The following is a 14,669-nucleotide window of genomic DNA, read 5'->3' on the forward strand; positions in this document are numbered from 1 at the left end:
AGCGCGCAGGCGCGGCCGGGGGCGGAGCTGGCGCCTGGGGGCGGGGCTAGCTGGTGTTGACGGAAGGGCCGCGCCGCGCTATGCTGGCCCTCGCCGGCTTCCGTCGGCTGCTGGCGGCGCCGGTGCGGAGCGGCGGGGCCATGCCCCGCAAGGTGCGGGCGGGGAGCCCCGGGGAGGGGGCACCGGGGACGGGCGGGTAGGTAGTGACCGCGGTGACCGCGTCTGTTCCTGTGTTTCAGGGAAAAGGAGCCGCGAAGGGGCCTGCGGAAACGGGCGCTGCTGCCGCGGGACCGGTGGTGGCGGCAGGCGACGGCTGCGTGAGGGTGGCGGTTCGCGCCAAGCCCGGCTCCCGGTGCAGCGCCGTCACAGGTGGGGCTGCCGGCGCGGCGGGTCGCCCTTCCCGGCCCGCCCGCGCCTGCGGAGGGGGATCTTCCGCGGGGGGGGAGGCGCGGGCAGGGGCGGCCCCGCGCGGACGGGCGGGAAGAGGCGCGCGCTGCCGGCGGGGGGTCAGGCGCTCCGGCCGCTGCTTCTGGAGCGGGGCGCGAGGCGCCTCCCGCTCTGGGAATAACCGCCCGGCAGCGGAGCGGAGCGGGGAAGCTGGGGTTGTGACTGGTCTTACTAACGAGCTTCTCTCTAGCCATTAAGTTGGAAAAATAAATATTCAGAAAACTGAAGAAAGCAGTAATTTCACGCTTTTCTTACAGAAAACCGGTAGCAGCTCTTTCCCATTCCCCCATAGGTAACGCTAGGTGGTGCAGCGAGCACGATGTAAATCCTTCTGAGCCATTTTTTTTTTTTTTTTTTGAAAGGAGTAACGGCAAACACCTTTGATCAGCACTTCAGTTTGACATGGGTCATTTTGTGCATGCTGTTTGTCTCCCGAGAGGTTGTGCCGTTTTACTTGAGCTACAAAAGTTTGATCTAATAAAATATGTTCTCCCTCTGCAAATCTGGTCTTATCTACAAATTAAAAGTGCTTTTTATACAGGTGTGTATATGAGGCTAACGTGGTGGACTGTAGTAGAGTATCCAGGCTCAACTGGCAACACGAGGAAATTGTTCATGATGGCATAGCTCTCTGGACAGACTTATTTATCATGCTTTTTTTGGTGAGGTAACCTGATTTGTATTACCCTACACGATGCCAAGCTGGACTACACCTGCATCAGAACAGGCAACATAGAGAGGGGCTTAGAACAGTGCCCCAGTTGTGTGAAAACTGATAATTCATGGCTGCACTCTGATACAGCTCTGAAGGTCTCACTGTTCTTTGTATCAGAAGATTATCTTTGTACTGGGGAACAGTTTTAACTTAAGGGGATTTGTGAAGTGTAAAAATGTCATTACCTACTAATCTGTAAGTCTATTTGGTTTTAAATTAAAATGCTTTTGAAAGCATAAACATTCATTTTTAGGAGACAGTAACTAGATGTTTTGAATATTTTGAGCATAAAATCCTTCAAATATTTGTTATAGATGTGACAGCTGAGGCAGTAGGTGTAGCTATTGCTGCACCTCCATCAGAAGGGGAGGCAAATGCAGAGCTGTGTCGCTACCTCTCTAAGGTGCTAGAAGTGAAGAAGAGTGAAGTTATTTTAGAGAAGGTAATTCCTTTTTTTTTTTTCTTTTCAGTCTTGTTCTACTGCAGTTTTGAAACTTACTGAGTACAGGGTGCTACTCTACAAGTTCAGTCCAAAAGACACTTTAATGGTGTTTAGTTGAGTTAGTGAAATAATTCATTGCGAACAAACCTAGTGTAAGAAGAACCACAGCTGATCTTGAGATCTTTAATCAGAATAGTTATCATCATGATATATTTTTCCAAATTTGTGTGGTTCATATTTTGTATTCTTCAAAGATTCTCTTGTTCTTGTATCAAATGCAGTTCACAAAATTTGTGCTTTGCAGAGAATGTGCATTTTATTAATAACTTTTCATTTGTTTTTTTGAAGTAACTTCTGTATTTGAGGGAAAAGTTTCTGACAGCTGCCACGCATAAGCAAGAGCATATATAAGCACTCGGATTATAGCTGGGCCTCAAGAGTTTCTTTGTATTAGAATTTACATGTCTTGACTTCGGCGAGTGGAAACTCTTTGTTTTATTCATTGCACTGAATAAATAATTTGTTTTATTAATTCATTGTACTTAAAGTCAGTCTTTCCAGCCATGTTCATTTATAGTTTATGAATATAAGAGCACAATGCAAAATTGTGCTTTTTATTTTTGCCTGTTGGTTTCATGTAGTAGTTGAAGCCTGTTAAAGTATAGTGGTAAATGGCGACGTGATCAATGAATTGTGCACTGTGTTACTGAAAGGTAGAGATGTGAAGTTTTGAGTATTGTTTTTCCTGAATCATGGACAAACTGCCTCATTTGTTTGTCAACATTTTACAGATAACACTGTTTTCCTACCTTAAAGGGATGTTCAGGTTTAACTAGATTGTTCTCAGAAGTGCTAAGCAGAGTTGAACATAAAAGGGGTCAGTGTTGTCTGACCTTGATTCAGTTGTTCTGACCTGGGGTGTCCAAATAATTGCATGCTAGTGTTTCTTTTTCACAAGCTGCTGTTTGTTCTCAGTGAAGCATTGTGGTAAAGTCTGTATTCTACCTGTGGGTTAGATTTTTCCATCCTGATCTGCTAGGTGTAAACAGCAAGTGATTTTTGGTACTGGTTGCTCTCTTAGGTGCTACTTGCTCTGTGATAAGTGCTAACACTAACAAAACCAATCCAAATCTGGAAACTGGTGGGAAATGATCTGGTATAAAACTGAGGTTACTGGATTTTTATGCAAGGGCCTTTATTTTCATCATCAGCTGGCTAGACTGCTTCAAATTTTAAATGTTAAATTTCATGCTATATTTCTGTATAGTAAAGGACTTTTTTTTTCCTTCAGGATGTCCCTTGTGGGCATTTCAAACTTTTTGCCAGGCTGCAGATTAGCAAGCAACTTGTTTCTCATGGTTTACTGAATACTAGCAAAGTTGTGTCTTCAGGCAATGTGAAATGAGGTTGCAGATGTGCCAGTTCCTATGTAAAATAGCCTTTTTTTTTCAGTAATACAAAACCAGGTCAATAATATTTCATGCTGTATGAATCTGAATATCTTATAGGTTATATACGATGTGATTTCATTTAGTTGATATTATCAATCTGAGAACTCAGTTTAAGAGTGACTAATACCCTATGGGAGACAACTTTTGAAGAAAGATCTGAAGGTACACAGTTATCAAATATAAATTTATAGATACACACCTTTTTAAAAACAAAAATACAAATTACTTGGAGTCTTGCTTCTAGATGATACAAGTGAACTATGAAGATTTACCACTCCTTGCTTTTCATTCTAGCCCATAAAAAGAGCATCAATTCAGGGCATGCTCTGGGAGCTGTATCCAATTTTAGAAGGAGAGTAGATAAGACTTTGTTTTCCTCCTTTCAAATAACTAGAAAGGACATTGATGAACTGTCTCTTCTGCTGTTAATTCTGCATACCTACAGTTTAAGAATTATTTTTAAAGTTATTTTTAAAACTGAGATTTTTTTTGGAATGTGTATGTGGTGGTGATTCTCTGAAAGATGTTTTTTTCTTGTGTGTGTGTGTCTAAATCAGGGTGGTAAATCACGTGAAAAAGTGGTGAAGATTTTGGTATCCGTGACACCAGATGAGATTTTAGAAAAACTGAAAAAAGAAGCTTCCAGTTGACCTAAAACAAGAGCGGGAAATGGGACAATGCATCTTGGTAAATGGACTGATATTCTTTCTTACGTAAATCTAGTCCTGTTGAGAATGTGGGTAATGACTAGGGAAAGATACTTCTCCCCCCCCCCCGCCTTGTTAATATAACTGTTGTATAGTTGAAGTCTTTGTGTAGGCTTGGTTAGAAAAACTTGTCTTTACTGAGGCTCTGTATCTGCATCTGTCACTGCAGATTTTTCTCCCCTCAGGAGAGTTTCCTGTGAGTAAGATTTGTCCTCTTTCCTGGTCCATGAACAAATGGTTTAGAAAACTTGTTTCCTACTGAAACAAACTGGTTAACAAAGTGAAAGGCTTCACAGCCTTCAATGTGAAAAGTGGTACAAAAGGATGAGTCTGGATGGTAAAGACCCTAGAAGAATGTTCTCTTCAGAATCTAGTGGCCAGTACTGGGTGCAGTTTTGCACTATGTGCACATATGTACATCTAAAATGAATGTATTTGAAGCCGATGTACTGTTGTTGATCACACAGGCAGAATCACCTGAACAACTGAAACAAAACCAGAATTTTGCAGTATGAAAAACTGACCCAGAACCTCATAATTGCATACATGGTGTCAATGCAATAGTCTGTAATTAGTTTTCTGAAAAGTAGGGATACAGTCATGTATCTTTGCCAAATGTATGTGAAGTGTAATGACTATTTTTAATAAAAGGGGTAAAAGTATTATCAAACTTTGTTTTGTGTTTATATTTTTATCAAAAAAATTGTTTCCTAGAAGTCGCTTATTATATTATTTTTAAACAGGGCTTTTTTGCAATCTTTCCTTGGTTTAATAATGAGTATTATTAGAGAGAGAGAGAGAACCGAGCAGAGTAATCTGTAGAACAGAACAAGAAGCCTGAAACAAAATGGTCAACTATACTCCAGTCTCAGGGCTAATGAGAAGCAGGCTTAACGTCTCTCTTAGTCATGCTTGAGAGGTCAGAGTAAGATTTAAGTAGTGTTTCACAAAAATGTATGTGATATCACACATGTCTGATAGGAGTTTGCTTTTTCATCTGCATCACTGCTGATATCTGAAATTGTCCTATCTTTACTATGGTTGTCATATTTTTTTAAAAAAATGCCTAAAGTAAAGAAAACCTGTTCTGAAGGTTTGTTTATGGTTTGTCATACCTTCTTCTGGAAAACAATGTTACAGATGCCTAAGTTACAGCTGAATTTCTTTACCAGCCTCATGTAGTGCAGATGTCATAGCTCATAATTTAGTTTTTGATGGACAAAAAATCTTTTGCTTTAGGAAATTCTTCCTGCTTCCTGTTATGCTAAATATTGCAACAGTTGTTTTTAGAGGTAGAGAACTGGTGCTTGTCAAGATGACAGCTCCTTCAAGGTGACTCATTTTAAAGATGTTATGAAAAATGTTACTTTCTTGTTTGGACAGCGTTTGGAGAACTAAATCTAAATTGTTGTTTGCTTAATGGTTTGCATCTAGACTCATTTTCTCAGGCTTTTGGTCAGCCATACATTGCCTTAGTTGCCTTTCTTTACTTATCCTTTTCAGTCTGTACAGGCTGGTTTTGTTTTACTGTTCAGTCAGTTTTGGTTAACAGCTCCTTGCTGTTTCATCTGTTCTTGCCCAGCAGAGGGGTAGCATGTCTTGCAGAAAAATTAAGGCAAAGCAAGCTAAAACCAAGTTTTCATGTTTGTTTGTTGGTTTGTTTTATTTCCTAAACTTCTTTTTATTGTGAGTAGAAAGCAGCAATCCAAAGACTGAGGAATCCTGCATTTATGTTATAGTCTGAGTTGGGTGCTGCAACAGCCATTAGAAAGATTTCTTTGGAAGCTACTACCATGTGTTACGTTATATGTCTTATATGCTACATTGAAATACTGTATTACACTTTCCCATGACTTCAGACCAGATTGAGGGAGGAGCTGGGTAGGCAGGTACAGGCTCTGAAGTACATTGGTCTTCAATGATGATTATCTAAATAGCCAATTTAATCTTTCAGTTCCCTCTTTGTCTTGTCAACATGTTCTGTCTGGTCTTTGCTAGCTTCTGCTTCAGAGGTTTCACCTCTCCTAAAAACCTTCAGCTGGTGTTCTGCATCTTTTCTTCCTAATCAGTGAAAGTAACTTGAAGACAAATAGGGTGCCTTCAGTGTATTATGCTGTCATTTCTATGTAATGTGAGCCAGGCATATTGTCATATTCATCACTTGTCAATCAGAAGACACATACTGTTCAGCTAGGAAGTTTATTAGTCCTTGGGAAAACAACCACTCTGCCCTCCTCCCTATTGTATTTCTGTTTTCTATTTACAAGTGTGTGTGTGTGTGCAGGGAGGGGGGAGCCATTTATATAATACTGATTTTGTGCTTGGCCAAGCCAAGTACTTCTTCTTTCATCTGGATTGTAATATGGCATTTAAGACTCACTTTTATCTGTCCAGTTCAGTCATCATACAGTATTTTTTTCAAAACTTGTTGCAGTTGTCTCTTTTTTAGCATTGCTTCTTAGGAAGAAGAAATTTTATTGGTGGCATGTAGTGAAGCCCTATCTTCTGTTGCTCAAGGTATTACTTAGTTGAGGCCCCCAGTGATTGTGTAAAAAAGCCATGGCAGGTGGAAACCATGGTAGCAATCAAAGCAGAGGGATGGAAATTAAGTTCTCCTGGTAGCAGTGCCCTGTGCCACTTAAGGCTGAATCTGTGGACTAGCTAGCAGTGTGGCAAATAAAGCCTTTATGTGCTGGGAACAGAGAATTTATTTAATATGAGTAACCAAAATTATTTTAAAAGGGTAGTATAAATAACACTGGGGTGTTGCCATATCTAATATCTGAGATCCTCTTATATCAATGTTTTTCATGCAGTCTTCCAATTATATCCGTAATATCTTGGTTGTGGATGCGTGTATCCTGGTGAAATGCCTGGGAGGCAGGAATTGCTGATCCATTGTATATCAAAAGTGAGATACAGAAAAGTAAGCAGTTTGCGTGACCAAACAAGTCAATGCCAAAGCTGTGGTTTAGGCCTAGCTCTTTCAAATCTTGTGTTGAAATCCTAGCCTGTCAACTATCTCTTAATGAACCCAGTGGAATATCCTTCATTCTAGTGAGAAAATTGTGGTAGCAAATATCCCAAACTCTTCAGCAGAGTATGTTTTTAATAGAACAGAGCTTTGTGATATTGTAGGAGGCTTCTTCCAAGAATTTCAAAACACTTTTCCCATCCCCTGTCTCAAAATAAAACTTAACTCTTACTTCTAGACCAGTTTAAAAACATTGTGGTGCCAGTTGCTACCCTCCTTTTACTTATTGGTCCCGACTTTATCCATGTGCGTTAAGCTACTTGATTACTCAGCTACTTGAAATCCTGCTATTGACTCAAGCACTGTCCTCTTTTCCTAATGCATTGTCTGACCAATTTCAGTAAAATCTGTCTAATGGTGATTTAATATCTTACTGCTTATAGACCTGGGCATTTTTTATGTAATTAAGTTATTTAAACATTAGCAAAACGGAAGTTATCTGAATAAATTCTATGCCAAGCAGTCCTGTGGCATAGAACATTCTTTGTCTTTCATCTACTCAGTTACATGTACTTTCTAAAATCCAACTTTGAAAGTAAGTATATGGTTTCATTGCAGTAGTCTGATATACTAATTAAGGATATTTAATTATACCCTCTGAAGCTGGCCTCTTTGCTCTTTGCATCCACTCCATTTGTCATCTGCAGTGCATTCCTATCTCTCCTTTTAGTTCCAAGTGTTTCTAAATCCCCATTTCTTCAGGTATCATCAGTCTAAATAATCCTGTATAATTGACAACTTTGTCAATAACTGGCAGTGGCAGTTTACCAGAAAGCACAGTTTAATATCTTCCTTCTTTCAGCTTCCAGGAAGATAGATACACCTGATCTTTCTGCTCATTACTTCACATGTCTCTCTCTGTGTTTCCCCTCTTAATACTGTTTATTTGCATATGTAAAACTTGAACCAGATGAGTCCCTTTTTTAAATTTTTTACTTCAACCTACTGTATTCCTCTCTTAATGTTTTTAGTCTTATCACAGGAGGATGATTCATTGCCATATTAGCTATTATAAAAATGTGCTCCTCTGTCTCCTTCTGGGAACAACAGTGCTTTACCCACATGTAAAGCGTATCTTAGTTATTGTTCTCTAGGAAGGCTGCTGCACTTGGGGCGAAGTGCTGTTAATGTAACCAAGGCACAATGAACAGTCAAAAAGCTGCTGAAAAAATGAAATGCTTGCCTGAAAGGAGGAGTCTGATACTTCTCTAAGCTACTGGGAATTCATTTCCTCCTAGTCCTTTACATATTAATTTTTCAAGTAATTGTTAGTGAGCCATGAAGAATTTAGCTTTCATCTATTAACGCTGCATTTATTTGTTTTTGCGTTGTTTCAAGAGCTGGGGAACTTAAGAGTGATGAAGTACTCTACCATACCATCTTACTAGAGCTCGAGGCTCAGTTTTTGGAATGTTCTTTAAACAACATTTTGAGTTTCCAAGTCTGAAGTAAGGCAGGTGGAAAGGAAAATACATTATCAATTTAGCAGTTGGTCACTATAGAAACATGCTGTAAAGAGAACAGTTAACCATGGACTTCAGGAGAAAAGAATGCTGGAATGAACAATAGAGGGTCAAAGCCTCATTTTGTGCTGCTCAGATAAAGCAGTTGTCTGCTTTAAGAGAATAACGGGGGTTGCAAAGTGTAATTCTGGGGTGATTGTCATTAAGTTGCCTTGTTTCTATTACCTAGTGTGTGTGTAGTGCACGTGGGAAGGGCTGCAGCATGTTGTTCCTTTGGCCAGTTTTCATTACTGTAGTGTTTTCCAAACCAGGATGCATTGAGGCATAATTTATAAAAAATTTCAAAGCTCTCCGTGCATCTTAGGACACACTTGGTGCCTGTCTGTCTGAAAGGGGTGTTAGCAAGTTGAATTTTATAAAACAAGCTATTTCTATAGAACCTTTTTTTTACTGGTGCTACTTCCATTAGCTTGTCTTGAAATCTGCACATTTTTCTGCTCTTTTCTGATGTTCAGAAGGTCTGCAGGGTTAAATTTGATATCGATATCACCACACATGCTCAGCCCAAGCAGCCACTTTCCTGTCTCTGGTCCCTGGGTTCATATGCCCTCTTGCTGCCTCTCACCTTCAGTTTTCCTGCTGTTGTTTCAGGTAAGTGCCCGCCAGCAGGACCAGACTCTCTAGGGTTGTCTCCGCTCTTTATTTGTCACACCAGCATTGTTGCTGATGCTTATCTCCTTCGATGCTACTGCATTTCTTTTTCTGTTTCCTGGGCCTGAGAGCTTTTTGAGATGCATTCATTGTGGAAGGGGGAAAAAAGACCTTGTGATATAATCTTTGCAATCAGAAGGCAAACCTGCCTGTTCCATGGAGGGCCTATAGCAGCTCTGTGTAGCCTCCTGGCATTTGCCCTTTAATAAAATGTCTCCTTTTGTCTTCAGTAAATCTGACAACAATCAGGTAGCACGTATGTGAGGTCATGTTCCTGCTATGAGAAAAGATTACTGTTAGAGATTAGGATGCACTTCTGAACAGACAATTTTCTTCGGTTTCTTAGCTGCCTTTTTAAAAATGGAAGTGCAATCTCTTACTAATGAACCTCATAGGTTATGTTTTTAGGGGGATTTTTTCTTTTTGTTTGAAAACCCTGGTTAAGCTCATCACCGGCTGAATACAGATGTTAATACATAGAGGGGACCAGCCAGGCGAATTGCACTTGGCTAATTTTACTTAATGAGAATGTCTGATTCCGCTCAGTCACTTCCTCACTGAGTTCAGATTCAGCCACTAAAGCAGACCCAGGAGCTTTTTGTTAAATATTTTTAAAAGATGATCAGCTTATAATGATGTTCTCAAACTGTATGACTTCTGTTTGCAGTGATTGCTGTCACATATCAGCTAGAATAAATTTTTCTCTTTATTTAATATGGTGCCAGGCAATATTTCTGGCAAAAGATAAATGTGAAATTAGAGCATCTGAAAACACCAATTTGACAATAGCTGTCATTAAACTGTGTATTAGCACAATTACTTGCCAATAATTAATTGTGTGGCAAGGCCAGTCTTTCAGTAGTCGAATGCCTGTGTGTGTAAGAGTAGAGAAGGTGAAAGATCTAAGTAAACACAACTTTCAGTAGTCTGAAAAGTATAAATTCTAAATCTGCAAAAATAAGTAAGCTTGTCGGTGGAGGTGTTGGTATACGTGTGTTACACACTTAAAGAAACAAAGACAAAAAGAACATGTAATACCAGAGCTTGCCGTAAGCCTTTCTGCCAGCTTTATGGGGTTGCTGTTGCAAATTGAATCTGAAGGTATTTTCTCTGATATTGCTGTAAGATAGACCGCCACAAGAAACAGAAAATTTTCTGCACCACTACTCATGTCACAAGGCTGTGAAGAAAAGTTCCACTAAAGCATGTTTTATGGAAAATGGTGTTTAACAACCTCTTCTATAGAAAACCTTTGGTTTCTCACTGCATATGATTCCTGCTCACTTTAGTGGACCAACTTGATCTTTTTACCTGGGGAAGAATTTAGTGAAGTGCTCCAAGTTTTACACATTTGGGCTTATAAACTTAAATAAGCAATTAATGTTAGTTCATTTTCAGATCTTAGCTATTTCCAGTTTGGGTTTTAGGCTCTTTCCTGTGGTAATCCAGTGGGAGGTACCTTGGTTAGACTCTCTGAAGAAGAACAACTTGTTTGTTTTGTTCCTGGGTTTGCATACTAGGTGAACTTCTCCAGTCCAAAAATAAAGAATCAAACATGGTGAGGAGAGGGGAGTGAAAAAAAGGGGATGATTTACATCGATCAAAGGTCATTTATTGGGCTAGGATCAATTTTACTTGCCTTGTTGGAAGTATTTGCTGCGTATCCTTCTAAGCTCTGCTGGGGAGGAACATGCACAGAATAGAGGGTGTTACAGACTAGATATTTCTATAGCACCTGCTCTGCTGTTTAGCACTCGAGTCAGAATGGGGAAAAAAACTTGCCAGGTTTTCAAAGACTGTAAATCTAATAATTTGCAATGTAACTTTCACAGTTCCTTTTTACTTGCAATCTGTGAATCTAGGTGGGGAAAGGATATTACCTATGGCCCTCTTAGTGTGAATCCTGAGCCCTTAAATGCCAGTCTGAAATTTTTCAGGAAGGAGAGATTCATCTTCTGAAATGATAGATTCATGCAAGGGCCATTGATGTGTAATATAAGAAGAGCATCTACTGATACTGTTGTTATTTAGAGGTGTGTGGGTTAAAATACAAATTCAGATGGAAAAGTTGGTGAGTTGCTCATACCTAGGTCATCTATCCTGCCTTCCCACCTCATTTAAGTAAATTGATTCTACAAAGGCAGCTACAGTTTGCCAGTACTTTTTTCATTGTGGTGACTGAACTATTATCCTTCACAGCAAGTCAGGACTAGCACTTTGTAATTGCTGTGAGAGGCTGGCCATCTGCTTGACACCAGAGTTGGCCAACTGCAACTCCCAGGGTCTTGTCTTATCTGCAGAGCTTTGTCCAAAGTATTGTGAAGTCTCTCACAGGTTTTCATTACGCTAAATTGGCAGCCCTGGGAGCCCAGCCTCCGGCCTTTTGCAGTGGGGGGAGCTGCTGCCAGAAATGCTCGTTCAGGTTGGTGGATACGGTGAGAGTTTGCTCTGCAGGAGAAGATAACTGGACTGTATTAATAATTGTTTGAAAAATATGAGACACTCTTCTATTTCTGTGTCAGAAAAGAAAGTGTTAAGACTCTAATTAGAAGAGAAATTTGAACTCGGAGAAATTCATTGCCACCTTTCATCTCTGAATTTTAGACGTAGCCTCTCTGCTATATTAATTTCCACTGTTGAAAAAGTACAAATACCAAAAGGGGATGACCCTTCAAGGTTTAAGTGAAATCACTTGGGAATGGTGAAATCAGGTCTTCTGATTAACTGACTCATTCAATAGCGTAGTATGTGAGAGGGTAAATCAAATGCTTGTTTTCTTTTACTTTACTGTCTCTGAACAGCATTAATCAGAAGAGACACCCGTCTTTGTTTCTTCTGAAATGGTGTGCTTTCTCCACAAAGAAGCCTTTGGTCTATTGCTACATGCTTGTTCAGTTTTAGAGGATAAATACAGCCCACAGTTTTAGAGGATAAATAAATCTGACTTCTTAGTTGCAACAAAAAAGTGTGACTGGAGGCAGGTTTGGCAGCTATCAAGACTGTTGTGAATGTTGGATTGGCAGCAGGGGGGATAGCTGTGTTTAAGGATTTTAGAGAAGAACTTGTCCTAAACAATAAGATTTGAGCCAATTCTAGAGACTAGGACTGCTGATTGTCTTTGTGTCCATTTCATGAAGGACAGACTCTTTTCCAAAAAAGAATGTCAGACTTCTAAGGTAAGAAAATAAGAGCATATAAACTAGGTATAGCAACCTCTGTGTGTTGTCCCTTTTCCCCAGTCTTTTCTGTTTGTAATAACCTACAAATTCTCATTCTAGATTAGATGCGGGTTCTTGGAGATGCACGCTCCTCTGTTCCTTTGATAAAGCTCAAAGTCTCTTGTTGCCACTGTAATACAAATAGTAATAAGAGCATAATCAAGGTTGTATTTGTTTTGTGGTTATTCTGAACGCTAGAGACTTACAGTAATTATAATACCATTAAATAGTAATGGAAAAAGATTTAAAAGCAGAACATGAGACTCCTGGAAGGAGATTAAAATCTTGCTCAGTTTTCTTCTCTACCCCAGGTGTTGCATTCCTCTCTTTTACGGTAAAAAGAGCAACCTAAAATGATTTCCAAATGCTGGGGCATAGATCAACCCCTCTGTGCTAGGGGCCAAGAGTGCCATATAAAAGACAGGTTTATGTCGGATAAACTAAACAGGAATGAATTCAGTTTCAGAAATTAGTTTTCTGTAATTTTGAAAGTGCATTGCATCTAACTGCATTTAGTAATTACAATACTGCATTTAGTGCCCAGAGACAGGAACGTAACTATGGAGAAAGCAATTCTTCCATATACCTCGGCATACCTCTCACCGTGGCATCTTATTGCCTTGTAGATCTATGCAGCCAGTGTTATGACTCTATTTCAAATATTTTTTTGGAGTGCACTGATGTGAAAACATTATATGATATGGCTCTGTGACCCAGCCCTTTGTTTCATGAAACAATACTCAGTCCCAACATCATGATTTGTACAAGCCAGTGTAAGGTGCTATTTGTCTCCCGTCTTCTTTTATAATGTGTTCACGGCGTAAAGCTCTTATTACGTGCTTGAAACTTTGTGTAAATACAAGGGATAAGAACACTATCCATCTAGAAGCCAGGTAATAAAATTGGTTGTGCTAAGCCTTAAGGTGGGAAAGTCCCCCAGGGCCAGAGCGAGGTGTGTGTAAGGTTCTGTGCTTTGCACATGAGATAGACCAGCTCCAGGGAGTCTTTCAGGAGGTGGAAGGCCATTGCTTTGCCCTTTCTTTGGGATGAGTAAGTTTTAGGGAAAAAAGAGTTTTTTTGGGGTAGTTTAGTCTGTCTACTTTGTCTTTTGTGAGCCACAAGGCCTACTTTGGGCCCTGATTATACAGTGTCTGTGTGGCTGTTGCAGTGTTTACAGTGTTCATTTGTGAGGGAGAGATGATGTACATGGCTTTGGTTAATGATCCTTTAACACACAGTGCTTCCAGTCCAAATTGGAAGAGAGCATTCAAAGAGAAGGACAGGCTATGCATGATAAATACCTTGCCCACTGCAGTTAGAGAAGGCTCATAACAAACGTAAAAAATGCAATTTCATTTTCCTTCAACCTTTCAATTTCCTGCTAATACTTTTCACAGAGGAAGAAATGTTTTTTGTCAAAATCATTATCATTTAAAGCCATATAAATTTGAAAGCTCTTAGAAGGTTACAAAGATAAATTAAAATACTCATTTTAATTGTTCCTTAAGCATACTATGTTTGATTTTGGTTTATTCCTTTACTTCCTCTTGTGTCTAGTGAAGTTTCCTGGCAAAGGGCCGATGAAGAGGATTTATAAACTGATTTTAGTATAATCACATTCTGGCCTGTATCAGTATTCAGGACGCATTGCTTATCTTAACTTGAAGTGATGTGTTAATTTGACTTGGAAACGGAGTAAGATGTGGACACAAAGTAAACAATTTATTGAATTAAATATAACCATAACTACAGACCAGTGATTCTGCTACAGTGTTTTGCTAGTTAAAATAGAAGGCCTTGCTGTTGCTGCATGAGAACCTGCAGTTTATCATCTGCCGGCAGATAATCAGCCCTGTTACCAAATTGTGCGCTCTCCAGTTTTGCCTGCAGGCCGGCAGTGTCCCAGGGACAAGCAGGGCATCGTCAGCCTTGGAAAGAGCGCAGACCCAGCGTGGCACTTCCCCACCCCAGTTGCGATGCAGATGTTATACGCACACGATCCTTCATGCGTTATAACATTTGTTTAGGTTCTCAGCATGCTGCAGTGGACTGACTGTTCCTATATATTTATATCTGTTATGCTCACAGAAAAGAATGTGATCCATGTAGCAGCTTAATCCATAGGAATTCAAATAAATTCTACTCTTTAGACCCTTTGCTTGTTTTCAGGTCTAGTGTTCTCCACCCCTGTCTGTGTTAACCCAGACAAATCCTAGTGAGGGTCAATGACTTTTTATTACCTACAGTCATTTTCTTTTGTTAAATAACCTCTTCTCAGCTGATGAAACTGAGGCACTCTTGTGTAGTTAACTATGAGATTTGCCATATTAAATTCACCTCTCTTGCAAGCAATAGTAGGGGAGCTCGGTAGAGATTTCTGTAGGTGCTGTAAGGATCCTGGGCTCTCCTGAACTCAGCTGGGATTTCTGACTAGGCTGCTTTTATCCCCAGTGGTGTGGACAAAAATACTATAAGGTCACT

General features: G+C 40.0%; 1 protein-coding gene across 12 annotated transcripts in view; it reads left to right on the forward strand.

The window, feature by feature from the left end:
• Positions 1-42: 42 nt before the first annotated feature.
• Positions 43-14,669, forward strand: part of C11H15orf40 (chromosome 11 C15orf40 homolog) — a 42,142-nt gene continuing 27,515 nt past the window's right edge. For 5 of the 12 annotated variants that reach the window (XR_012630448.1, XR_012630447.1, XR_012630446.1 and 2 more), the window contains exons 1-3: positions 43-152; positions 240-369; positions 1,477-1,604. Coding sequence is in view for 7 of the 12 variants with exons in the window: in XM_074880736.1 (XP_074736837.1) it covers positions 81-152; positions 240-369; positions 1,477-1,604 (330 nt within the window). In the remaining 5 variants the exon portion in view is untranslated. Of the gene's footprint in view, positions 153-239; positions 370-1,476; positions 1,605-3,612; positions 4,433-14,669 lie in introns of those variants that run through there. The other 7 variants (XR_012630449.1, XM_074880740.1, XM_074880741.1 and 4 more) reach the window with 4 other exon arrangements.

Source organism: Strix uralensis, chromosome 11, assembly GCF_047716275.1.
Source record: "Strix uralensis isolate ZFMK-TIS-50842 chromosome 11, bStrUra1, whole genome shotgun sequence".
NCBI lineage: Eukaryota > Metazoa > Chordata > Aves > Strigiformes > Strigidae > Strix > Strix uralensis.